General features: G+C 56.6%; 2 protein-coding genes across 5 annotated transcripts in view; both read left to right on the top strand.

Annotated features, from left to right (window-relative positions):
* The first annotated feature begins 218 nt into the window (after nt 1-218).
* LOC132080517 (zinc-binding protein A33-like) lies at nt 219-5,871 on the top strand. Its single transcript, XM_059483721.1, has 7 exons — nt 219-263; nt 749-1,023; nt 1,619-1,714; nt 3,323-3,556; nt 3,933-3,952; nt 4,662-4,777; nt 4,874-5,871. The coding sequence occupies exons 2-7, from the start codon at nt 751-753 to the stop codon at nt 5,416-5,418; spliced, it is 1,284 nt and encodes a 427-aa protein (XP_059339704.1). The 5' UTR covers nt 219-263; nt 749-750; the 3' UTR covers nt 5,419-5,871.
* Nucleotides 5,872-10,517: 4,646 nt separating this feature from the next.
* Nucleotides 10,518-23,525, top strand: part of FLT4 (fms related receptor tyrosine kinase 4) — a 57,129-nt gene continuing 44,121 nt past the window's right edge. For all 4 annotated transcript variants that reach the window (XM_059483461.1, XM_059483460.1, XM_059483459.1 and 1 more), the window contains exon 1: nt 10,518-10,641. In XM_059483461.1, coding sequence (XP_059339444.1) covers nt 10,584-10,641 — 58 coding nt within the window. In that variant the 5' untranslated portion in view covers nt 10,518-10,583. The remainder of the gene's footprint in view (nt 10,642-23,525) is intronic.

Here is a 23,525-nt window from a genome sequence, read left to right as displayed (position 1 = left end):
CCTTCCCGCGGCCGGCGCGTGAAGCCTCCAAAGCTGGCCCGGGGCGCTCTCGCACGTGACCGCGTCACAGGCCGAGACCCTGCCCCGCCCCCTCGGCGGAAGCCTGCCCAATGAGCTGGCGGGTGCGCGGCGTGTCCGCACTGTGATTGGTCAGGACGGGCGTCAGTCCGCGGGAGGGGCGTGGCGTGGCGGAGGACCCGAGTTCGGGGGGCCGGAGGTGGGAGAGCGACGGGGGTGGACTGGACAGAGCTGGACTGGACTAGGTTAGACGGGACCGAACTAAGCTAAACTAAGCTAAACTAAGCCAAGCCGTTTTAGCACGGTGGGGGTCCTGGGGCGGCGGGCGGCCGGGGCTGCGCTCAGGGGAGCGGGCGGTGCGCGCCGCGGGGCTGGAGCCGGCGGGGACCCGCACGCGGCAGTGGCGGTGCCGCACCCGGAGCCCCTCGGGGTGCGGGTGGGTGCAGGCAGCCCTCGGGCCCGGTGGGGACACAAGGCTGGGCCCTGTCAGACTCACTGAGCAGTGTTGGTGAAGTGACGGAAAATTGAAAGTTGTTACTCCAAAGGGAGTGACCTTCGGCCGGGGCTGCTCTGTAACTCGGGGCTTTCCAGCCCTGCACACACCCGCTGTACAGGCCCTGTCTGGTAACCAAGGTCTGGTAACCAAGCCCTGTCCCAGGGCGGCGGAGCTTCGGTCTCCAGAGGGCTGGGGATCTGTGAGGGAGCTCAGGGTGGGACCGTGTGCCCGCAGGCATGGCCGGCAGCAGCCAGGAGCGCAGCCTGCGGGAGGAGCTGACCTGTGCCATCTGCTGCGAGCTGTTCAGCGAGCCCGTCATGCTGGACTGCATGCACCACTACTGCCGGGGCTGCATCGTGCGCTACTGGGACAGCTGCGCCCGCGGCCCCTCGTGCCCGCAGTGCCGCCGCAGCTGCCCCGGCCGCGCCTTCCGCACGCACTACCTGCTGGCCGGCCTGGTGGACAAGGTGCGGCGCTGCGGCTCCCGGGAGCACCGGCACAGGATGCAGGTGAGTGCCTCCTGCCAGGCTGAGAACAAGGGGACAGGTGCCACATGAGCCCTGTGCAGCCACCACCCCTCCTCTCACAGGCAGTTCCCCCAGTGTGAAGCCTCATCTGACCCAAGTGCGCTGACGTTTGCGTCTCTTTCTTCTCCCTGTTTCCTTACAGCTGTCTGTTATATTTTTCTTTATTTTTCTTTCTTTCTTTTCTTCTGCATTTATTTCCCTCACTGCTGTGTCTGATTCCAACCACAGCTTTGTGATTTCTCATTTAAGGATGTGTTCCCTAAGTGAGAGGGGGCTGAGGGCTGCTTGGGCCAGGTGCTCTGCTTGAGGGGATAGTCCCTTCACAGCATGCAGCATTTAAAGCTTGTGCAAACAGATATCCCAGGCTGGAGCTCCCAGTCTTAAAAAAAAATTGGATTCCTCACATGCACCGATGCTTAATTCTCAAGGCTGTGCATCAGGTGCTTGCTTCTCCTTACAGCCCTTATATGAGATCCTGTTGTATTCTCCTTCTGATGCTGACCGTAGGAATTGGGGCTGTTCCTGAATCAGAGCACAGTGCTGAAATGGCCTCCTTACCTTTTTCTTGTTCCTGCAGAAGCACCTGGAAGATGCTTTGCAGGCCCGTCAGAAGGAGCTGGAGAAGTTGCTGCAGAGGAAGCATGTGGTGCAGGAGGACATCTGCAGCCTGACGGTAACACCCTGTGGGAGCTGCTCCTCAGGCAGCTTCTGGGCAGTGTTCACAGAGGATGTGTGTATCTTCAGCTGAGGTCTAGCTCAGCTTCCTGTAAGAATCTAGATGAATAACAGTGGGGATCTACACAAGCTCTCTTGCATGAAGGCCCAAGCTCATCACTGCTGGATATCCAGCAGAGGTTTTGGGAGGAGCATTAGCACTCATTAAATGCAATGTTTGCAAAGTGCATTGGTGCAGCAGAGCTGAGACATGGTGAGTGGTGAGAGCTGTGGGCAGCCTGCTCTGGCCCTGCTGTGCTGCCTCTTTGGGACAGCATTAACTCCTGGCAGATCTAAAATCCTCTCATGTCAGAAGGGATGGCAGCAAAGCTGAAGGAACTGGGTCACTGGCAGGGTTGGCACTGCAAGAGTGGTGGCCTTGCCACAAGGACAGTGTTGGGATTCGCTGCAAAGCTCTGAGGTGAATGAGGAGCCTGAGTGCTCTCCATGGGCACTTTGAGAGGGACCAGGCTCCCTGTTGGTACAGATCCATGAAGTGAGAGCAGCCACAGGCTGACTGTGCTGCTTTCTTGGGTGGCATAATAGTGTTAAAACCAAGGAAGGGTAGTTAAAGGAAAATGGAAGTAGTTCAAAGATGAGTTAAAACTGACAGGGGAAAAAACCCCTGTCTTCTGACTGGAGCCTCTGGTCCCCCAGCCTGCTCCATTTCAAACCTCTGTCTTCTTGCCAGATGTGGAATAGACCTTTGAGATTAATGAAGAAGTATTAGCACATAAGCATGTGTTTTCCTGTTGCTGTGCAAGAGCCAAGAGGTGTCTCAAGAGTAAAGGAGCAAATCACTGACGTGAACAGGGAGGCCCTGCACCTCCTCTGTGGTTCTGGTGTGTCAGCACAAACACCTGCTAGAGCAAGAGGAGGCTGGTGAAGCTTCAGATCCCTTAGGGAGATGGGTTTCCTGTGAGGAGAAAGGGATGTGCACTTCAGGAAGCACTCCTCGAGAAAGTAATGAGGGCTAAGGTTGCACTTGGAGATTAAAAGCTTAAAGATTTAAGGAAAACAAAAAGTCATTGGCTGTCTCTTGTAAACAGGCAGAAAGGCAGTGAGAACACAACAAGGTTGGCTGGTGAGTAAACAACTGGAAAAAAGTGACCTCTGGATAGAGCTGAATGGGATTTTATCAGCCTTAATGACAGAGATTAGGTTGTGCAGCTTGCCCATCAGGCAGCTCTGCTCAGGGCCTGGAATGATGTGAAATAAACGCAAACTGACCTGAACAGCCGAGTCTGCAGCTCCACAAAATTTAAAGAGCACCAGTCTTGCCCACAGGCAAATTCCTGGTGGTGTGGGAGAAGGCTGTGGCTACATGTAGTTACAGTGACCACACCTTTGGTGGAGCTGGTTTTTTGTGTTCGTTGTTGTATTTTCCCTTGGCTCTGCAGCCTTGCAGGTTGTCCATGTGTCCTGTTCTCCATCCAAAAACTCATTGCTATGTCTAAACCTCAAATTTCCAGGGCTCTGTAAGCAGAGGAACAGGCACAGCCATCCTGTGCCCCTCCTTGTGTGTTCTATCTGTTGGCCTCACCTTCTGCCTCTTCCCTCTGCTCAGAAAGTGTCTGGGGAGCTGAACTTCAAGATTCGGGCTGAGTTTGCTCGCCTTCATCAAATCCTGGAGGAAGAGGAGAGAGCTGTGCTGGCAGGGCTGGGTGAGCAGGAGGAGCAGTCCCTGGCCCAGCTGCACAGGCAGGTTGGCCAGCTGGAGGAGGGGATGGCAGTGCTGCAGAGGGACATTGAGCACGTCAGGCAGACCCTGAGCAAGATGGAAGATGTGTCACTGCTGGAGGTGAGGTGCTTTGCTGACTCTGGCAGGAGGCTGAGAGATATTTCAAGAGCTCAAATTGGGATGGGGGTGTCTTAAATGACAGCACTAGGCTGTACCCCACAGTTATTCTCGCTGCCATCCCTCTGGATTATCTACCCCATCCCCTGGATACTGGAGATTTTAGCCACAAGGGATACAGTGGTATCAGATGTGGTGGCTCTTGGGAGCCTTCCTCATTCTCCATCCAAGAGCCGAAACAGTTTTCTCCAGGCTGCAGTTTCTGGTAGCTTGGTTTCCTCTCTCTGTGCTGTGTGGCAGCAGGAGGGAGGACAAGGAACTTATTTGTGCAGCTGCATGAATTAGAGTTGCTGCTAATTCTCTCTGCTTCTCCCTGCAGGTGGAGAGCCTGGATATCAGGTACGTGTGTGGCATGAAAGAAGCTGATTCCCTTTTCAGGAGCTTATCTTAGTCCCTGGCTGGGACCACATGGGAGAGGCACTTTATCTCAAGTTTTAAAAGCACCACAAAGTGTTCAGGAAGTTGCTGGTGCTGTACAAGGTGGAGGTTGGTCCCCAGCATACACTGGATGCTCTTCCTGGGGAGCCTCCTGTGTGTTGACATGGCTGGAAGTGTGGGTAGAGGAGAGAGTGGAATGGGTGCAAGAGCCATGTGTGCTGCAAGAGGGAACAGACTTTGGGTGCCTCATCTTCCCCCTGCCCTTCCTTACTACTCATGAGGCTGCCAGAGTGACACGGAGGTGCAGATTTGTCTGAAGTGGGAGTAGTTGAGGGCCAGAATTGCCATAGGGGAGTGTGTCCCTGTCCCCTCCCTCCCTGGGATGCAGCCTGACTCCACAGGCCTGCCCAGGAGTTCTATTGGGTGTGCTGGGTGTGGGTTTGCCAGGAGTCACTGCTCCATGGACAGTGCTGCTGGCTCTGTGTTGGACACCTCTGCCCTGAGCCACTCACTGCACTGGGGCCAGAGCAAGCAGAGACATTTGTGTCCTGTCTTTACCGAATCTGTCACCTGCAGCACTGGCCTGCAGCCCTGCCCGTGCTTTCCCTGCCTGCACTGGCAGTGCCTCAGCAGACGGATGACCCTGCCTGCCTGCCTCTCTCTGCCCCAGGCCCTCGGTGAGCGTTGAGACCCAGCCTGCCCTGGACCTGCAGCACTACAGGGACAGCCACAGTGGGCCCTTGCAGTACATCTTCTGGAGGCAGATGCTGCGCTCCATCTGCCCTGGTGAGCACGTCCTGGCAGGGATGGCTGTGGTGGGACAGGGATGCTCTGCACAGGGAGTGTACAGCCAGTAACATGTCACACTTGATGTCTCTGCAGCTCCTGCCCCGCTCACCTTTGACCCTGAGTCAGCCCACCCCAACCTGGTCCTGTCCAGGGATCTGACAGCAGTGACAGAGAGGGACCGAGCCCAGCCTGTCCCCGCCAGCCCTCGGCGCTTCCGCCAGTGCGTCAACGTGCTGGGCTCGCAGGCCTTCGACCACGGCCAGCACTACTGGGAGGTCTGGGTGGGCAGCAAAACCAAGTGGGACCTGGGGGTGGCTGCTGAGGCCGTGGACAGGGCAGCCAAGGTCAGGCTGTGCCCAGAGAACGGCTACTGGACGCTGCGCCTGCGGAACAGGACCGAGTACTGGGCCAGCGCCAGCCCCTGGGTGCGCCTGGCTCCCCGCCGGCCCCCGCGCAAAGTGGGCGTCTTCCTGGACTGCCAGGAGGGCACCGTGGCCTTCTTTGATGCTGGGGACATGTCCCACCTCTTCACCTTCCACCAGGTCTCTGCAGAGAGATACTGCCCCTTCTTCAGCACCTGCTTCAGTGACGGGAGGGACAACGGGGAGCCCATGCGCCTCTGTCACCTGGCGCTGTGAGGGACGAGGGTGGGCTGGGGACACCAGCCTGGCTCCTGCCCGGGGCTGTGCTGGGGGCCAGCTCTGCACACACAAGCCTGAGGGTGTTGGAGGAGCTGGTTTGTTTTGTTTTGGGAGGAAGGAGGGGATGAGTCTTTTCCCAAGTCCTGTCTAACCTCCCTTCCCTGTGCCGTGGCTGTGGTTGCCACAAGGCATTCACAGGGGTTGCTGGCACCCCTAGCAGAGCAACCTCCCGTTCCTGAGCCCAGCAGAGTTCAGTAACAGCAGCCACGGGGCTGCAGGGCAGGGGGCTGTGAGTTGCTGGCACCTCCTGTCTCTCTGTGCTCCCACCCATCAGCCCCGTGGAGGAGGGCAGCGGTCCGGGGCACCATCGGGTGCCTCTCAACCCCACATCCCGACCATCCATCCATGCTCTGCTGGAAGGGCTTCCCGGGGCAGGGCTGCGGGCCGGCAGCAGAGGGAGCTCGGTGCCCAGCTCAGGGACTGCAGCGCGGCTCCTTCACCTCGGTTGCTATTAAAGCTCATTAGAAAGCCTCTGGTGCCTGCTGGGGCTGCTCGGGGCTTGTCTGCTGGGGGGTTCTGCTGCTCTGGGGGGTGGCACAGCCTGGGGCACCCAGAGCCCTGCTCCAGCCCTGGCTCTCCTGTGCCTGCAGCACAGGAGGCTCAAGCAGCCACTGCTCCCATGCATCTCCTTGGAGTGCTCCCTGCACATCTCACAGTGGCTTTTCACCATCTGCTGTTCGAGAACAGGGTAGAGATGCTCTGAGCCTAGCCCGGATCTTGGGCTACAGCGTTTTAAGATTTGGCCATTTCTGGCCTGGCTGGGTCTTAAGGATTTTTACATGTGGAAAATGCCAAGTCCCAATTCTTCCCAAATTCAGCAGGAACGTGGCTCTTTTTTCCTGTCAGCCCCCTGTGGCCCTGCTGGCAGTGCTGCTCCTGCAGGAGGGAGGGCAGCGTCCCTGTGGGGGCAGGTCCAGGGGTTTGGCTGCTGTGGTTGTGACCAGGAGGTGCTGGCAGTGTCTCTGCCTCACAAGTCAGCAGAGGTGCTGGGATGGGTCCAAGCCTGGCTGATGGAATGATGGGTGGGAGGGAGGATGGCAGTGCCTGGAGTGGGTGGACATGTCATGCTTTTCTCACCCAAATCCATTCCAGGCTCTAAGCAGAGGCCAGAGCTCCCCAATACTGTGTAGTCCCAGTGCTGGCTGGAGCCAGATACCTCTGGCAGAGGCTCAGCTTTCTGTGGCATGGGAAGGGCCAGGTGTGAGGCTTTCCAGCTCCCACAGCTGGGCACAGGCACGCTCCCTTCACTGCCCATCTGCCTGCCCAGCAGGGATGGCACAGGGGCCCTGTGGTGTCACAAGGGCCGTTTCCTCTCCTGCACAGCCCTGCTGCAGTGTGCCAGGGCTGGGGGTGCCTGAGGGCAGGAGAGGAAGGCAGAGGTGAGGATGTCCTGTGCAGGGCTCAGGCAGATGTGTCCTGTGCAGGAGGGCTGAGCAGAGCCCAGGGCTGCTCCCAGTGCCTGGGAAACCTCTGCTCTGTGCAGCCTTGCTCAGGGGCTGGGTGTGGAGGGGATGCTGGTGTTTGTGCTCCCTCCTGGCCCCTGGTTGGCCTTTAGCCAGTGAGTGCTGAGCCCATAGGCTGGACTCAGCCTCCTCCCAGCTCTCATCTCCTCCTCTCACTGCCCCACAGCCTCAGCTGCAATGAGAGTGGAGAAGAAAGGGCTGTTGGCTTGGAAATGCAGGGCTGTGTTACCCCCTGCAAGGGAGCCTCTGGAAAGGTGAGGCTGGTCTGATCACAGCAGAGAAAGCTGAAACCCATCAGCTCCCCAGCCTGCCCCAAGCTGCAGCCAGCTCTGGCTGGGCAGCAGCAGGCAGTGTCCCTGAGGTGTGACAGGTACTGGCAGGGTGAGCACAGCCAGGCTTTGCTGTGTGCCAGCTCCCACTGCCCAGTGCTGCTGTGTGCCCTGTGCTGCATGGGCCAGCGTGATGGCACTGCCAGTGTGTGCCACTGCCCTGTGCCACATGGGCCAGCGTGATGGCACTGCCAGTGTGTGCCACTGCCCTGTGCTGCTGTGTGCCCTGTGCTGCGTGGGCCAGCGTGTGCCACTGCTGCCACCTCCCACACCCCGTGCCCAAGGCCGAGCTGGAGAGCAGCCAAACCCACTTGTCCCAAATGCTCCTGAGGGAGCACATCCCTTTCTCTCCTGCTGGGCTGTGTGTGGTGGCCATGGTGTGGCTGCTCCCAGGCAGAGCCACATTTGGGGTATAATGTCCTTGCCTGGCCCTGCTGGTGGGGCAGGGCTGGGGAGGCAGAGCAGCTCCTACATGCAGGGAAAATGCTGCTCTGGGCTGCCAGTGTTAGCCCAGTGAGGAAATGCAGTCTAGATGCTGCCTGAAAAACACATTTCTCTGAGAAACCAGAGCACTGTGGAGTAGGAACCATAGGCATGAATGCAGTGACTACCTGAGCTTGGCCTGGGTTCAGGCAGGAGGGGATAGGGATGGGAGAGTGGTCATGATGGGGTTAAAGCACCTCTCACCCCAGCATCCAGACTCTGCACCTGCCAGGACTGGCTCACACCCATCTTCTCCCAGGTCCAGGCTGTGTTTTTCTCGTGGGTTACCTCATTGCTTTGTCCCTGGGTGTTCCCAGAGCCACCCCAGTGTCCCTTTCCCATAGTTATGCTAGGGCTGGGCAGTGTCCAGCAGCTCCTGCCTTGGCAGCCTTCTGTCATCTGTGTATGTCTTTATCCAGTGCTTTGGGGAAGCCTTTGCTTCCTCGGGTCCCCCCACGTGCTGGAATGGGGACAAGATTTTAAATTAAGATCCTTTTGTTTCCCAGGGCCACAACAATGGAAAGGTCCCATCGGTCCCACAGTCGCCCTGCGTTTGTGATGGAAAATTCCCCGCCGTGGCGGGGCTCGCCCTGCCCGCTGTCCTCCTGCCTTCACTACCGTTAGATGGCAGCATGGACGGGCTGGCCCGCACCGTGCCACCTTCGGGCTGCGGAGGATGCAGGGTGCCAAAATCCCTTGATTTTGGGGTGCTAGAAGATGCCTCTCCCCTCAACCACGGGTCAGACCCTCTGCTCCTCTCGCACTCAGCGTCTCCAGGCACACTCTGGCTGTGCACTTCGGCAGCAGCTCAGTGGTGCCATGTGATTCATTCACTGTCCATCTCCAGCTCCTCACCGCTCCCCTCTCAGGGGCACTGACTCCGGTGCTGTCCCCAGCGTGGGGCACTGCGTGGCTGCACCGTCTCTGATCACAGCCCCTGACACTGGGGAGGGGTCTGATCACACAACTTCAGCTCTTCACTCCTTAGTGCTGGGCAGTGACACCCTTCTGTGACATTCCAGCTCTCCCTTGTCATGGCAAATTTTGGAAGTCTCTCTTCAAACTTGTAGGGCTTGTACACCCACCTGGGATGAAGGGACATGGCCACTTGCGGCTCTGCTGAGATTCAGGAGAGAGGTGATCCAAGATGAGTGTGCTGAAGAGTGATGGAGTTGGCTCTCTGGGTTAAAATTCACTAATCAGGAAGGGGAGAGTCGGGTAAAATAAATTCTGTGACTTAGAGTCCCTCTGAGGGTTCCAGTAGAGGAACAGGGTGATTTCTTCTGCGGATTTGGCAACGTGAGCAGTTGAGTGCACCAGAACTTTTCCTGCCTTTTTGAAGCCATGAGCACATGGCTTTCATTCAGGTTCTTTCTTCACTGCCTAAAAGTGAGCCTAATGAATAATCCTCGGGGGCGCTGCGCGGGCCGCGTTAATTTATCCGTCCAGCGCTCGTTGGGTGCACGGGCAGCTGGCCAGGGCTGAGCCGGCTGTGCCCCCGCGCTCCCAGAGCTCTGCCATCGCCTCCGTCTGTGCCGCGTTCGCAGCCAGTTCGCTCCGAGCCAGCGCCGCTGTCGCTGGCGGTGGCAGCGCTGTGGGGGCAGCGCCGCTGGCACCGCTGGGGCGGCACCGCTCGTCTGCCGGCGCCACGGGCTGGGTTCGGTGGGTACCCCAGAGAACCGTGCGGGGTTCGGTGTGTACCCCCAGAGAACCGTGCGAGGTTTGATGTGTACTTCCAGAACACCGTGCGAGTGCGGTTCGGTGTGTACCCCCAAAGAACCGTGCGGGTTCGGTGTGTACCCACCAAGCACCGTGCGGGGTTCGGTGTGTACCCCTAGAGAACCGTGCGGGAGTGGGTTTGGTGTGTGTCCCCAGAGCACCGTGCGGGGTTCGCTGTGTACCCCCAGAGCACTGAGCGGCTGCAGCACCGAGCGGTGCCGAGGGACAGCGTGGCTGTTCGATGCTGCTGGCACCGCACACGCATGGAGGGCGTGAGTGGGGGACCCTGCTGCACCCCCGCTGAACAAGGGTGCGAGTGTGAGCACACCCAAGTCCGTGTGTGTCTCTGTGTGCCCCGGGGAGTGCGGGAGGAGGGGGTTCAAGGGGTGTGTGCGGGACTGTGTGCCGGGGTGTGTGCGTACAGGTGTGAGGTGTGGAGCTGAGAGGGTGCACAGGCATGAAGGGATGTGTGCAGGCAGGTGCGACATGCGTTCCATCGCATGAAGTGCATGTGTGCTGTTGTTGAGAGCGTGTTTGTGTGCATTCCCTCTGCTCCGAGAGGCCGGGATGTGCACCCAGGCACAGACAAGAAACAGGCGATGTGTGGGCATTCTCACACAAGTGCAGGGAGACACACGGAGTGCACACAGGTGTGAAAATACACACAGGTGTGGGGGTGTCTATGTGCCCATTGGTCAGGGATGATGCAGAGCCACGCACACGGGTGGGGAACACAGTTTTCCCCCTGATGCAGGGGGTGCAGACTCACACACACAGGTGGAGACACCCAGGTGCGAAGGGATGCGCGCACCCCCTCTGTTGCGGGGAGCGCGGATTGCCCGTCGGTGCCCGGAGCCGCAGGTGCGCTCCCCCCAGCCCCCTCTGCCTCCCCGCCCGCCCCTCCCCGTCCCGCCCCGCCCGCCCGGCGCCCCGAGGCTCGGCGGAGGGCGGCGGGCGGCCCGGGCGGGCGGAGGAAAAGGAAGCGGCCCCGGTGCTCCCCGCCCGCCGCCGCCGCGCGTCGCCGCAGCTGGGGCGCGGCGGGAGCAGAGCTCGGGCGCGGGGCGCTCGCACCGCTCCGCATCGCACGGACCTGCCGGCAGCCCCGGAGATGAGGAGAGTTTGCACGCTGCCCCTCTGGCTCTGGCTCGGCATTGTCTCGGAGGCAGGTGAGCTGCCGGGGCTGCGGGCTGCGCTGTCCGCTCTGATGCCCGCTCCGCACCTGCGGGCGCGCCGGGCACGGGGCTGCTCCGGCGGGACGGGACGGGACGGGACTCGGCGGCTCCGCCCGCGTGTCGCCCAGACCCCGCAGGGACCCGCTCTGCCCGCCGCGGCTTCCCTCGCCAGGACCGGGATGTGCCGTGTCCCGGCGCTGCCCGTCCCGGGCTCCCCCATCCCCGGCGGGGACCGGCGCTCCCGGTCCCGGCGACCCCAATCCCCGACGGGGAGCGGCTCAGTCCGCCCCGGGGTGCCCCGTCTCCCACCGGCTCAGTCCGCCCCATCCCCAGCAGGGACGCACCGCGGTGCCCGCCCGGGTGTCCCCGACGGCGGTGACAGCGTACCCGCAGCGACAGGACGGGACGGGACAGGGGGACCCTGCCGCGGTCCCTGGGGTGCGCGGCCGCGGGGAGCCCACGCCGTGCTCCTGCCGCGGATGTGTCCCTGCGAGCGGGGAGAAGCCCCACGGGACACTCGCGGGAGGGATGCCACTGAGCGGGGACGCGCCCGGCCGGAGGGCAGGCTGGAGGCCAGTCCCGGCTCTGTTTATTTATTGTTTCACGCACAGAGCCATTAATTTGTGTGCGCCGGGGAGGAAGGCGCGAGGAGGAGGCGGGGGTCCGTGCGAGGCTGTCCAGCCTGCCTGTCCCTGCTCTGGTCCGCCTCGGAAGTCACCGAGGCAGATCCCAGTGAAATGCTTTCCCTTCCTATTGCACTTCTATGGCAAAAGGCTGTTCGGGCAGGGAGTGCAGAACCACGGCAGAGATTGGAGCTGCAATGCCCTTCTAGCAAGCAGAGCCCGTGAGACGGGGCAGAGCTGCGTGGGCGCTGCCAGGGCAGTGGGGACAGGACACCCCACCAGATACCCCCAAAGGAGCTCTTGCTCGCACAAGTAAAGCATTTATAGCCCAGATCAGAGCAAGACTGAAAGAAAGTTAGTAATGGTGGAAGCTTGCAACGTGGGGATGAATTTTGGGAGGACAAGTAGAATACTCTGTAGCATCAGCTCAGTGACTCGCTATCACCAGTGGCATTTGCTGCTCTCGTTGAAATGAGCTCACAGGAGAGCTGCAGGTGTGGCATCACCAGCAGTGTCACTGTCAACCTGCTCTGCCCAAAACCCTGCTGATGGCTCTGGTGTCCTGGGGCCAAAGAACACAACGGGTGGCCAGAGCTCAGGGGATGCTCACAGAGGCTGGGCAGAAAGGAACCTGCTGCTGGTAGCATTGCAGCAGGAGCAACTGTTCAAAGCTCTCTTGTTAGCTTTGTAATTTGTAAAGCACAGTGTAGCTGCGCCTGGGTTCTTTCATCTCCTGGAGGTGCAGGAGCAGTGCCTGGGAGGCTCTGGCCAGCGCAGCTGTGTGGCCTCGCCGGCACAGGGCTGAGCAGAGCTTTGAAGCTCTTGGTGCTGCCTGATTAGTGCAGTGATGAAGGGCAATGCGGAGCTCAACTGGGGGATGGTACCACGGGGATTTTCTTCCCCTCCTTCCATCCTATCAGTGAGGACAATTTGTCAGCGTGTAAAGGACCCACAAATTTCTCATTAACCATAATCCCAATGGGCTGCAAATATTTGGTCCCCTTGGAAGCAGGTATGTGTGTGTGAGACTGCTCCACCTGTGAAGGATGAAATAATCATCTCAGGATCATGAAAGGTCTGCTCTGGCACCACTGTTCTGGTGCCTGTTTAAATGGGCCAGCATTAGAGACTGCTGTGTGTAAGAGCACAAAGCTCTTATACATTCCAGCTCCATGGTGCTCTCAGGATGGAGAGGAGCTGGGGAGCTGCCCTGTGCAGGCAGTGAGATGGGGGCAGAGGTTCAGCCCCAGCATTCTAGATCATCTTGGCCTCTCAGGGTAACCCTTTGTGAATGGTGAGGGACCTGTGCTCCCCGAGCCACTATCTTCTGGACACAGAGCAGTGCTGAGCCCCCCACAGCCAAACAACCCCGCTGGGGACACTTCCAAGGGTGTATGGCTGTGGTGTGAGGGAGGGGCCCGTGCTTGTGTAGGACCGGAGCCGATTGCCTTGGCTGCTGCTGCCTGCTCCCCTCCCGGGTCACACCGAGTCCCGGCCGGGGCTCGGACAGCCCCCGCTGGCCGTGCCAGCAGCAACAGTTGCCTGTGCAGCTGGGATTTGAAGCAGTTGCTTTATTGCAAGTAATAAACATGGGCCATTTCAGCAACACCCTTTCATTCAATAGCCCTGACTGCACAGCAGCCCCAGCAGGCTCAGCCACAGCGATGAGCCAGGGCCTCCAAGGGGAGTGGGTGTGTGCAGGGATGCAGCCTGCGGTCCCTGGGGGCTGCCAGGGAGGGGACAGCCACAGCTCCTGTGCCCTGCTGTCTGCTTAAGGATGATTTCACATGAGTGAGCTGCAACTACCGCCCTGGGATTTGGCTTGGGCAAGTGAGGCCGCGGCTCAGTGCCTGCACAAACACCCACCAGGGCGTCACTGAGCTCACACTGACGTCTGGTCAGAGGGACACTCCTCCAGCAGCACAATGTCCCCAGCCAGTGCAGGCAGGGTGGCCGGGGTTTCCTCCAGTGTATCCCATTCCACTCTGCTGCCTGTGTCCCATGGGCTGCTCCATGCAGGATCGCTGTCCCCAGGGTTTCTCTTGGCCCTGCGTTGCTGCGGTGCTTTCCGGGGCAGGCGTGGGAAGGGCAGGTGCTCCCAGCCAGCCAGGAGGGAACAGGCTGTTCCCAGCATCCCGAGGCAGTTCCTGGAGAAAGAAGGGGAGAGCGGGATCCCACGGGAACAGCAGCAGGAGGGAGGGGACCGTGGCCAGGGAGCAGTTTCTCTAAAACCATGGGGGACACCCACCATGCTCAGGAGGTTGCCTTGCAGAGCAGGAGGGACTCTTGGTGGGTCCCCAGGTCTGTCCAGCTCTCAGCAGCCTTGGGGAGCAAGCTGAGCCCTGGGGATAGCACCTATCTCACCCACCTTTCCCTCAGCCACTCCAGCTGGCACAGTAGAGGTGACTTTGCCATTTAACCTGCTGGACTGAAACAGCCCACAAGGATGGGTGCAAGGCAGGGGACTCCTCACTCCCAGTTTGGGGGGGGGGCTGTGCATTTAAACCAGGTGGGGGGGAAAGCTGCAACGAGCTGGGGGTGATGGGGAGGTCCTGCAGGTGCGGGGAGAAGCAGAAAGCCCTGTGATGGCTGGAGCCCACAGGCTGCACTGCCCAGGGAAGGTGGGGAAGCAGCAGTGCTGGTGGTTTCCATGTGAGGAATGACTAAAGCTGCAGGGCTCTTCTGCTGGGATTGACAGGCTGGGGCATAGTGCCTGAGGGCTGCAAAATCACAGCTTGCCTGGAGAAGGCAGCTCCTGGTGGATTCCTGTGTTGGGAGGCTGGTGGATTGTTGCACACTGCTGAGCAGCAGTGGAGCTCACCTTCACAGGGCCTTGGGGGTATGAGATGTTTGCCTGGGTCTACGGGCAGTTGTGCATGGAAAAATATCGGTTTGCAATGGGTTTGCAAGGAGAAAATCCGTGGTTCAAGCTGAAAACCCCCCTTTCCCACCTTGGACTGTGAGCCAGAGGTGCCCAGTGCCGTGTTTTGCCTTGACCTGCCCCAGCTTCTCCTGCAGCTCCTGCAAATCTCCAGCTGGGCGAGGGGCAGCAGCCAGGTACATGTCCCACTCCTGCTGTGTGCTGTGGGGGGAACATGACCTCCTGGTGCATGCCACGGTTTTCCGGGGAGACCAGAGCTGAGCCTTGCCCTGGGCCAGAGCTTTTGTCCTTCATTAGGAAAGAAATACGGCTGCAGCTGCACTGGCATCTAGTGACTGGTTAAATGAATTCCAGGGGTTTTATTGCCTCTGGCTATCCCAGACCTTTGTTTCTCGTTTCACGTTGTTAAAAGAGGGGGTTAGCCAGGTCCCAGGGGGGCTTTTTCTCTTTGGTCAGAATAGTTCTGATGTTTTCGGCGCAGCATTATTGCCCATCTGCGGTGCCTCATTGTTAAGGCAGAATAGTGGAAGCGGAGGTGGCCTGTGGTCAAGTGGGCGAGGAGGCACAAGCCCTGAGCCCAGCGTGGCCGCTCCTTTTGTCCAGCAAATCACTCCATCTCTAGGTGCAAGTTCAGCAGAAAGAGGGTGAAAAACCTGGCCCTGCAGCAGCCGGTGCTGAAACTCCCACTAAGTTTTATAAGCTGAGGATATTAAGTGGGGAGTCTTGGAGTCTCTCCTGGAGTCGTTTCCCTGCTGAGGTAGCAGAAACAGGTCTCAACCAGTGACTTGTATTTCACCTTACAAGTTCTCCCACGAGTGAATTGTTTTTCTTGCTGTGTTTCTGCCCCCTCCTTCCAGGGCAAGGATTCCTTGCACAGCCTCTGCGGCCAAACCTGGAGGTGCCGTGGGACGGACGTCATGTGCTAATGAGGGAGGATCGGTTTAGGGGGTCAGGAAAGGCTCTTTCTGGGCAAACAGGGAGGACACAGTGAATGGGGAAGGCAAACTTAAGTGCTATGGTCTCCTGTATCTGAGCATGTAATAACAAGGCAGATGCTGCTCCCCTGCCTGGGTTCTATGCAGTGAAAGACAGCAAAGACTCCAGGGCTGTTGACAGGAAAGACCAGGAGAAAGGGGCAAGTGGATTGCAGGCTGTCCTGGTCCCTGTTACTGATGGGCACAGCCCTGGAGTGAGCAGAGAAAAATGAGATAAAATTTTACCTGTGTGCTGGTTACAACTCCTGGCAGAGCCTGGAAAACCCCAGTTCTGTTTCAGAGGAATTGGTGAAAGAATAAGCTTGACTCTTCTCCTAGTGTAGGTGCATGCAAAGAGGGAAGCGATGGAGCAGCTCACCGATGTTTCTGGGACCTGTTGTCTCTGTGTGAGGTGTAGCTGCCCACCCATGTGCAGGTGTGGAGGGCTTAAGCCTTCTCCTGGCTGGGAAAATGCCAGCCAGTGCACCGAGTGTGCCTGCCGTGGTCTGCAGTGCCAGCAACAGTGACACAGCGCCCAGGCTCTGTTCCACCATGGCCACACCGCCCTGCCTGGTGAGACCACCTGCTCAGCAGGCTCTGGGGGCCAGGGTATCCCCAGGGAAGAGTTAAGCAAAGAGGAGCAGTGCCAATGCCAGGCTGGGTGTCCAGGTTCTCCCTTGGCAGAGGTCAGTGGTGGTTCATGGGAAAGGAAAAATTGGCAGCTGGGCCGGATGTCCCTGCATTTCCCCTCTTCCTGCAGCCGCCTGAACGATGTTCCTTATTTAGCTTTCCTGACGGACAGGAGGAATCTGATGGCGGAAACTGTCACTGCCTGATAACAGTTCAGGGACCCCTTTATGATGGGCGGCACGGCAGGGAACAGGGCAGCGCTGCCCTGGCTGGGAGGGGACAGCCAGGGCTGCCCTTTGCTCCGGGTTCTTGGGGACGGCCAGGCAGGGTGGGAAGGGCACTCGCAGCCTTTCCCTTTATGCTGCTCTGTGTACAAACCTTCCCAGGGCTACTAAAAAGACTCTGAAGACCAAGAAATGATGGTGTGTGTCTCTATATCTGAAATACTGGCTATTTTACCTTCTTTTTGGTGAGGCATCTGAGCTGGTTGGAAGGGGCCATGGACAGGCAGAGGGGAGGCATGGAGCAAAGCCACCCTGCCAAGGTCTGAGGTCAGGTACTTTGTACTCACTGGCAATGGGGATGTGAAGGGCAGCTAGGGTTGGGATGCTTCAGCAGGAGCTGGGAGGGATGACCAGTGCCACAAGCTGAGCACACACATCAGTACTGGGAGCAGATCCCATACAGGAGTGTGCTGCCGAAGCAGATGAACACAGCAAAGGAGATGTTCCTCCATGTTTTGTCCCCAGCTTTTTCTCCATGGAAGATGGCATCTTCTCAGTGTCTGAGCCATTCTCTCATATGTGCCCATGGTGACCAGCCTCAAAACCACAAAAGTCCTGAAACACATCTTGTATGTCAATGTATCCATTGATTTTTGCCTTGCATCTGTTGGGGCCACCACTGCCATACCAGTAACAGCATTGTTTCCATGGCAATTAATGTACTTTAGAATGTACAGCAAGACTATTTACTCAAAGGCACACCCTAAGCACAGCAGCCCTTGCCACTGGCCAGGGCATTGTGCTCTCAGTCTGTGGAATGCCCAGGTTGGCGTTGCTGTGTTTTGCCTTGGGATGCAGGACATGGTGAGCTGGTTCAGCCAAGGCTGGATGGCACAGGGCTCCCACAGACCTGTGCAAAGGCTGTGCCACAGCCTGGCACCTTGAGACCACCATTCCTCTGCTGCTCAGAGTTCTGTGTTCCCTATGGTGGTTAGAGCTGCACACTCCAAAGTGAGCCTCTGTTTCAGTCTTAGCTGAGGAATGCTAAAAATCTCACTGCAAGATGCAAAACCTCAGCAGGAACTCACAGGGGTTGTGTCAGTTCTCCCTGAGCCATCTGCTATCTGACCATGTCACCCACATGAGCATCCATGAGTTCAAGACTGAGGTTTGGATCATCAAGCCATGGTGGCACCTCAGCACCAAATGCTTCTTGCTTCAGCCGAGTGCAAATCCCTTTTGTGGTTGCTTTTTGCCACTAAGCAGCACAGGCAGGGAGACTGGTGCAAAGGGAATTTCTGTATCTGACTCTGTGTGCTCCTGTGCTGCTGTGTCAGTGTCACACGTGTGTGCAAGGCTGGCGGACTTGGCAAGGAAGCAGGAGCTCCTGCTCCAAACCCCAGTGCACATTTCAGATGGTGATGCTGAGGATGAGATACCCTTGGGGAATGACAGGGATTTGCATCCTCCTGGCTGTTTCGAGGCAGAAAAAGCAGCAAAACTCATTTTGCAAGTTATTTGTTTAAAGTTATATGTGTTTCTTATGGTGTCACTTTCTAGCATGTGTCATTGCAGTGAGATGAGTTAACTTCCTGCTGCACTTTCCTGGGCAGGAGTCATCTCACCCATTCCCTCACATAAGTTTGGTGCAGAGCCCAAGGCATTTGCTCTATGCTCAGCAGGGGGAAGAAAGGCTTTTTTGGAGATGCTCCAGCCTGTCCTCAAGGAGGCATTGAAAGAACTGGGGAGGTGATGGCACAGCCAGCTCCTACCCTGCACAGTGTCTGCATGCATCCATGGTCCCAATACTGGCTCTGTGCCTCAGCCAGGCTGTATTTAACCCCACAATTTCCCCCTCTTCCTCACTGGCCAACCAAACTCCCTCCACCTCAGCTGCATGAGGGGACTGGCATGGTCTGGCTGAGGGTAAAATGAAAGAGCAACATCAAAACAAGTGACAGCCCCAGCCTCTAGAGACAAGGCCAGGAGGGGCTGGGAGGCAGTGGGATCGTGTGGAGTGAGCAGTAGACAAAGGAAGGAAGTTTTTATTACTGGGCCAAATCCTGAACTCCTTCAGTTGTATTTAGGCCAATATCTCAGTGACTTCAGTGGAGCTTGGTCTGAGTAGAGAGAAGGAAGAGCTTTAGAATCTGGCCCCTGAGTTATTGTGTCACGTGGGAAGTTTATAAAGAATTTGCAAGCTCATGGTGCCTTTGCTGAGCAGCTGGTGGTAGGCAGTGAGCAGTGCCCCTGGCAGCTTCCCCTGGTCACTGTCCCCTTCCTCTCTGGGTCCTTCCCCATCCTGCAGCAGGTTCTCCATGCCAGCTGCTGGCAGGGCAAGTTGGGTTTTGGCAAACCTTGCAGGGCACAATGAGGTGCCCCGAGCTGGGCAGTGGCTCCACAGATTTATGAAGGGCTGTCTGCACCTTCACAAGACTCACGAGTCCCATGGAGGGTTTTGGGGTCATCATCCTTCTGAGTTTCAGAGGCACTTGAGCTCTCCATGTAGCAGGGAAATCTGTAAAAGGTTTACTGGTTTTATTTATTCCACAAAAAAACACAGAGCCATGTAGCAGAGCCTGGAAATTTCTCCACAAATTTCTCAAATTGATTGGGGGCACCATATATATGTCTGCACAGACACACGTGTGTGCTGATAGTGAAGCTTGGCTCCAGGCTTAGCTCCTCATCTGTAACTTGTTTTCCCCATTTCTGAAGTACTGATGTCCACTGAGATGGATGTTAGATGTAGTGACCTAAAAAAATAAATACTGACATAAGTGTGGGTCAAGCCAGTAGTTTCCATGAATGACAGTAAATCTTGACATTTACTGAGGCAAGAATGTTGGGCACAAACAGTGGATTATACTCAGATTTGGAAACTGCCAGCTCAGAGTGATGGCAGCAAGTGAAATGGCACCCAGCAGAGGTGACGGCATCCAGCGCCCACAGAAATCCATCACTCACACCCTGCCTCGTCCCAGCCCCAGCAGAGTCCCCAGAGGGACATAACTGGGTCTGAGTGGCCATCAATCCCCTCCCCACACTGCAGCCTGGCCCTCCCTCGGGAAGCAAAGGGCAGAGGTTTAACAGCATGTCTGAGAGCATGGCAGCCAGCTGCACAGTGGGATGCTCCCACAGGAGGGGCACACATCCACACCAAGGAGATCACTCACCCCTGGGCAAGCAGTGCATGCTCCTTGTGCTGGGATGAAGCACAGGGGAAGAAACTGCCTTCAAAAGGAGTTACCTGGCCATGCCTTGTGAAGCAGTTTAGTTAAGAGTGTGCATCTGGGCCTGGTGCCTCCTCACAGGGTTTGTTGGCTGTTGCCAAACTGTCAGACTTGGCAGATGCTGGGCTGTAAGTGCTGGCTCTGGCAGTACTGCTGATGCTGGGATGGGATCAGGGCATATCCTGGTCTTTCATCTCCCCTCTGTGCCATGGCATCCCACAGTGCAAGGGAAGGGCAGCTGCAGCACATCCTGCAGTGCCCTGTTCTGGGCAGGCAGGCTCAGACCCAGGATGTGTCCCCTTGGGTGACAGTGTTGAAGCTGGATTCTCCTGACCATGTTTGCTCACTCCTGTGCTACAAGGACTGACAGGGGCACCACTGTTAGTGCTGCACTGGGTGTAGCATGGTGTCCACAGTTTAAACATGGGGATGGAGTTTGATATTCCTCAAAGCCCCTGTATTGTAGGGATCCAGGAACCTTTCCAATGACATCAGTCACACCAGGACTGTGTCCAGCCCAAGATGAAATCCCTGCTGCCAAGGTGCCTGTGCTGCCCAATCATGCCGCTCCACAACGTCCAGCATTTCACAATATTTATGGCTGTTCCTCACCCTTGGCTGCTTAGACAAATAAAGCTTGATGTAGTCTGAGGCTGTTAATCCCTGGCTCTCCAGCCTCCCAGCAATAACAAGGAGTGGGTGGCATTTGAAAGAATGCACTGGGGGAGAGGGGGAGTGCTGGGATCTATTTTTTATATGGAGGGGGAAATCCAAGCCTGCCTTCATTGAAGATAAGCGACGTGGCTGGGCTGAGCTCTGGCTCAGAGGTTTTAGTGGTGATAGAAGGCAGGAGACTTCGCACAGCGTTGGCCCCACCGTAACCTTTGCCAAAAGAAAAACACTTCTTAATACAATAGTGATTTAAAAAAAAAAAAAGAAAAATAAACAGGACCCCACATGAACTTAGGAAACCTGTTCTGGCATAAAGAGAGATGTGTATGATGAAATAAACCTGAGTGGCACTTGGAAGGACTCTGGCCTCCAGACACACATTTCTGGGAGTGGGGAAGGGCCAGTGTCTGTCCCGGCCCCTTTGGTCCACTATGGTGCCAAAACACCCCTACTCCCAAACAGCTTCTCCTGCATTTGTGGACCAAGCCAATGTGTTTTTCCTTCATCCACACCTTGAATTTCCAGGGAGCTGGAGAGGCCATCACCAGCATCACCCCACAGCTCTGAGCATCAAATGCCTCATGGTGACCAAAGAGGGAGAGCCGAGGAAGTGGCGTGTTGTTTCCTTAGCACCATTTCCCTGTTGGTGCTGGTGCTCCTTGGCTGGAAGTCATTAGCATGTGTAAACGCTTCCTCCCCAGCGCGTCCGCTTGCGTGCTCTTCCCACTGCGCTGCGTGGCAAGGGAAGCACCTTGGAGCAGGAAAACAACAGTCAGCCTCTGCCACTAACAGAGAGTAACTGCTTGTTTATGCAACTTGGTCACCCTGGGTGTAAGCTATTTTTAAAAAGCAGAAGAAGGAGGTTTAGCTCATTGGCCTTCAAAGAGCGTCAGAGTCCTCTAGTGCCATTTAGGCTGGGCCTTTCATTGTAGGAATTGTGCTGTGATATACAAAGTGTGACATTTCCAGCTCAGCCTTTCTTGGAAGGGAATTAAGTTAGTTTCATAGCTGCACAAGGGGTGTTATGTGGAGGTGGAGAGAGAAATCTGTGCAGATGTTAAACAGCCAGCTAATCTCAAGTGACGCGAATGCCCCAATACACTTTGGCTCTCAGAGATGATGATTATCATCTCCTGCTGCAGCGGGTCCTGGCTTGTGGTCACAGCTCTGTGCCAAGAGAAACTGGGAGCGTGTGCATCTGTGACTTGCCATCAACGCCCTGGACAGCCCCACAGGGCCAGGCCTTCCTCCACTGCCCTGAGTCTCTGCATCTTCAAGTCTCTGCCCAGCAAGGAGCAGATGGGATCACTGACCCAGGGCTGAGGTGCAGCCCAGCAAAGTCCTGTGTGGGGGGAGAGCTTTGCTGTGCTCTTTAGAGCCCATCCCTCCTGGGGATTCTGCAGAGAACAGAGTAAGATTTCATTAACCACATCAGGGAAGGCTCTGGGTTTGGGCAGCTCTGGCTGCTTTCAGGAATGGCAGAAAGCCAAGCTGAGCTGTGCAGCGGAGAGTTGAAATTTCTTACCTCCAACGTGCTGTAGGTGCATTTACCCCAGGGATCCCACCTCCCGTCCTGCTCGCACCGAGGGCTCTTAGATCTGCAGCGAGCGCTCAGAACTCCTCCGTCAGCGCTCACTGCTTGTGTCTGACCTCGTACCTGAGCCTTCCTTCCTCTGCCGCTACCTCTGATGACTAATTCTGCTTTGAAGAGTGTGTGCTGTGATCTTCCTGGCCTTCCTCGTGCCCACCCCACCCAGGGTCGTGCTGATGCTCATGTGTGCGTGTGCAGGTGTGCACGGAGAGGCTACGCAGGGAGGAGGGCTCGTGCTCCCCAGGCAGCAGCTCTCTCTATGCTCCTGATCACTCTTCTCTTTGCTTTATTATTATTATTTTTAGATTATATTCCATGCTTGAAGCCCCCTCTTTGATAATCAGGAAGTTTAAATTCCTCCTGCATTTTGCTTGTGCTTCCTACTTTCTACGCCCATCCTCATCTAACGTAGCTTTTTCATGTTGCATTGACTCTGGGCTAAATTAATTTTCTTTGTTCCTTGTGTACCTTTCATTAGAAAGAATAAGGATTCCTCCTTTCTTGCACCAGTAAACATTTTTCCAAGCCAGAGCAGCCCAGTTTCTGCTGCCCTTCCCTCGGTGGCTCAGGCAGGGATGGAGGTACATGGAAGCTGTATGACAGCCTGCCAGGGAGCCAAAAGCAGATGGGGAGTTGAATGCAGGTTTTCCAAGGCCAAGATAATAATCTAATTGCAAAACTATTTTTTCCCCACTTACTCTGTTTATCAATCAGCTTCACTTGCACCTCACAGCTGCAGATCAGCTTGAGGGTGGGTTATGCTGCAGAGGACAAGCACTGCCAGCTCCAGGGCAGCTATTTGGTTTGAGGGCTCTGAGTTGATTTCAGTTCACAGCTAAGTAGCAAACATCTGGATGAGACTCCAGGGACATGAAGATGGGGGAGCAGGTCTTTTCCACTTGGTACACTGTCTCCCAGCACAGCTGCAGGTCTTGCAAGACCCCTGAAAAAGCCCAGCACAGTCAGTCTGGCACAGCAGGCTGGGCAGGAGGCAGGCAGGGCATCCAAGGCTTTGCTTACAAGGGTGAAACCTGCCCTGGGTGGCATACAGGGTTTTTTCAGTGTCCTGCTTAGTTTGTCCATAATCCAACAGTCTTGGGAAGAGTTAAACTTCAAAGGCCAGCAATTAAGCCCACACACATCAAGGAAAAAGCAAACCTGTGATTTGTTTTTTTCTTTCCAAATGCTACTGCCCTTTTCTCTCTGTGCTCAGTGCCGACCCTCGGGCTCTGTCTGACTTCCCGGTCAGCTGCCTCTGCCTCCCCATCTCCCAGTGAGAGTTGGATGCTGAGGCCTCACATGGCTTGAACTCCATCTTCCCCCAACAGCACACCTGCAGTTTGCTTCAGCAGGAGTTCACCTGATCCTCTGGAAATGGCTCATGATGGAGCTGTAGTTGATGATGTTGAATCTAAAAGTCTCTCTTTCTCAGGCTTTTCCCTTTGCGTTCAGGCAGCAAAGTCCAGGTGCTGTGGGTAGAAGCCTTTTCCCAGGGGCTGAAACGGGTCTTGGCTTTGCTGGACTGCCAGCAGCACCAGCAGGGGCAGCTGGAGCTCTGGTAAAGGGGATGTTGCCCTGGCATGGACAGGAAGATCCTTGATGTATCCACTCTGTTGTAGCAGTGGGTGGTTTAGAGACTGCTGGACCTGGATGTCCAGGAGCATGGAGTATAAGAGCTGGTAGTGACTTCTCTTCTGGGAGCTATTTCTCTTTGGGAATCTCTCTGTGGATATCCCACAGAGAAAAATCTACAATTTAGCTGAGTTGCATGGAGAGGCACTTGGTCATCTGCCTCGTAACTCCACAGGTACAGTGTAAGAAGCAGCGGGTTGTAATTTCATTCCATCATTTTCCTTTAATCACTGATGGGCTGCCATTCCTTCTCAATGGCCAAAGATGTGTCCTTAGGGTTCCATGGGTTTGTACTCACTGCTGCCAGAGGTACCTCAGCCCAGCAAAGCCCCTGGGGTTGCACCTGGATAGTCACAAGGTAGAATTAACCTCTGAATCCTGCAATGGTCAGGCAACCCCCGAGCAATCCAAAGAGATG

Source organism: Ammospiza nelsoni, chromosome 16 (assembly GCF_027579445.1).
Source record: "Ammospiza nelsoni isolate bAmmNel1 chromosome 16, bAmmNel1.pri, whole genome shotgun sequence".
Classification (NCBI taxonomy): Eukaryota; Metazoa; Chordata; class Aves; order Passeriformes; family Passerellidae; genus Ammospiza; species Ammospiza nelsoni.
This window is presented reverse-complemented; position numbering and strand designations above follow the sequence as displayed.

Bases quoted from the DNA above. Each gene is read 5' to 3' on its own strand.
- LOC132080517 (XM_059483721.1), top strand. From the start codon at position 751: ATGGCCGGCAGCAGCCAGGAGCGCAGCCTGCGGGAGGAGCTGACCTGT. The intron at 1,024-1,618 runs GTGAGTGCCTCC...TTGTTCCTGCAG, and splicing joins AGCACCGGCACAGGATGCAG to AAGCACCTGGAAGATGCTTT. The intron at 1,715-3,322 runs GTAACACCCTGT...CCCTCTGCTCAG, and splicing joins AGGACATCTGCAGCCTGACG to AAAGTGTCTGGGGAGCTGAA.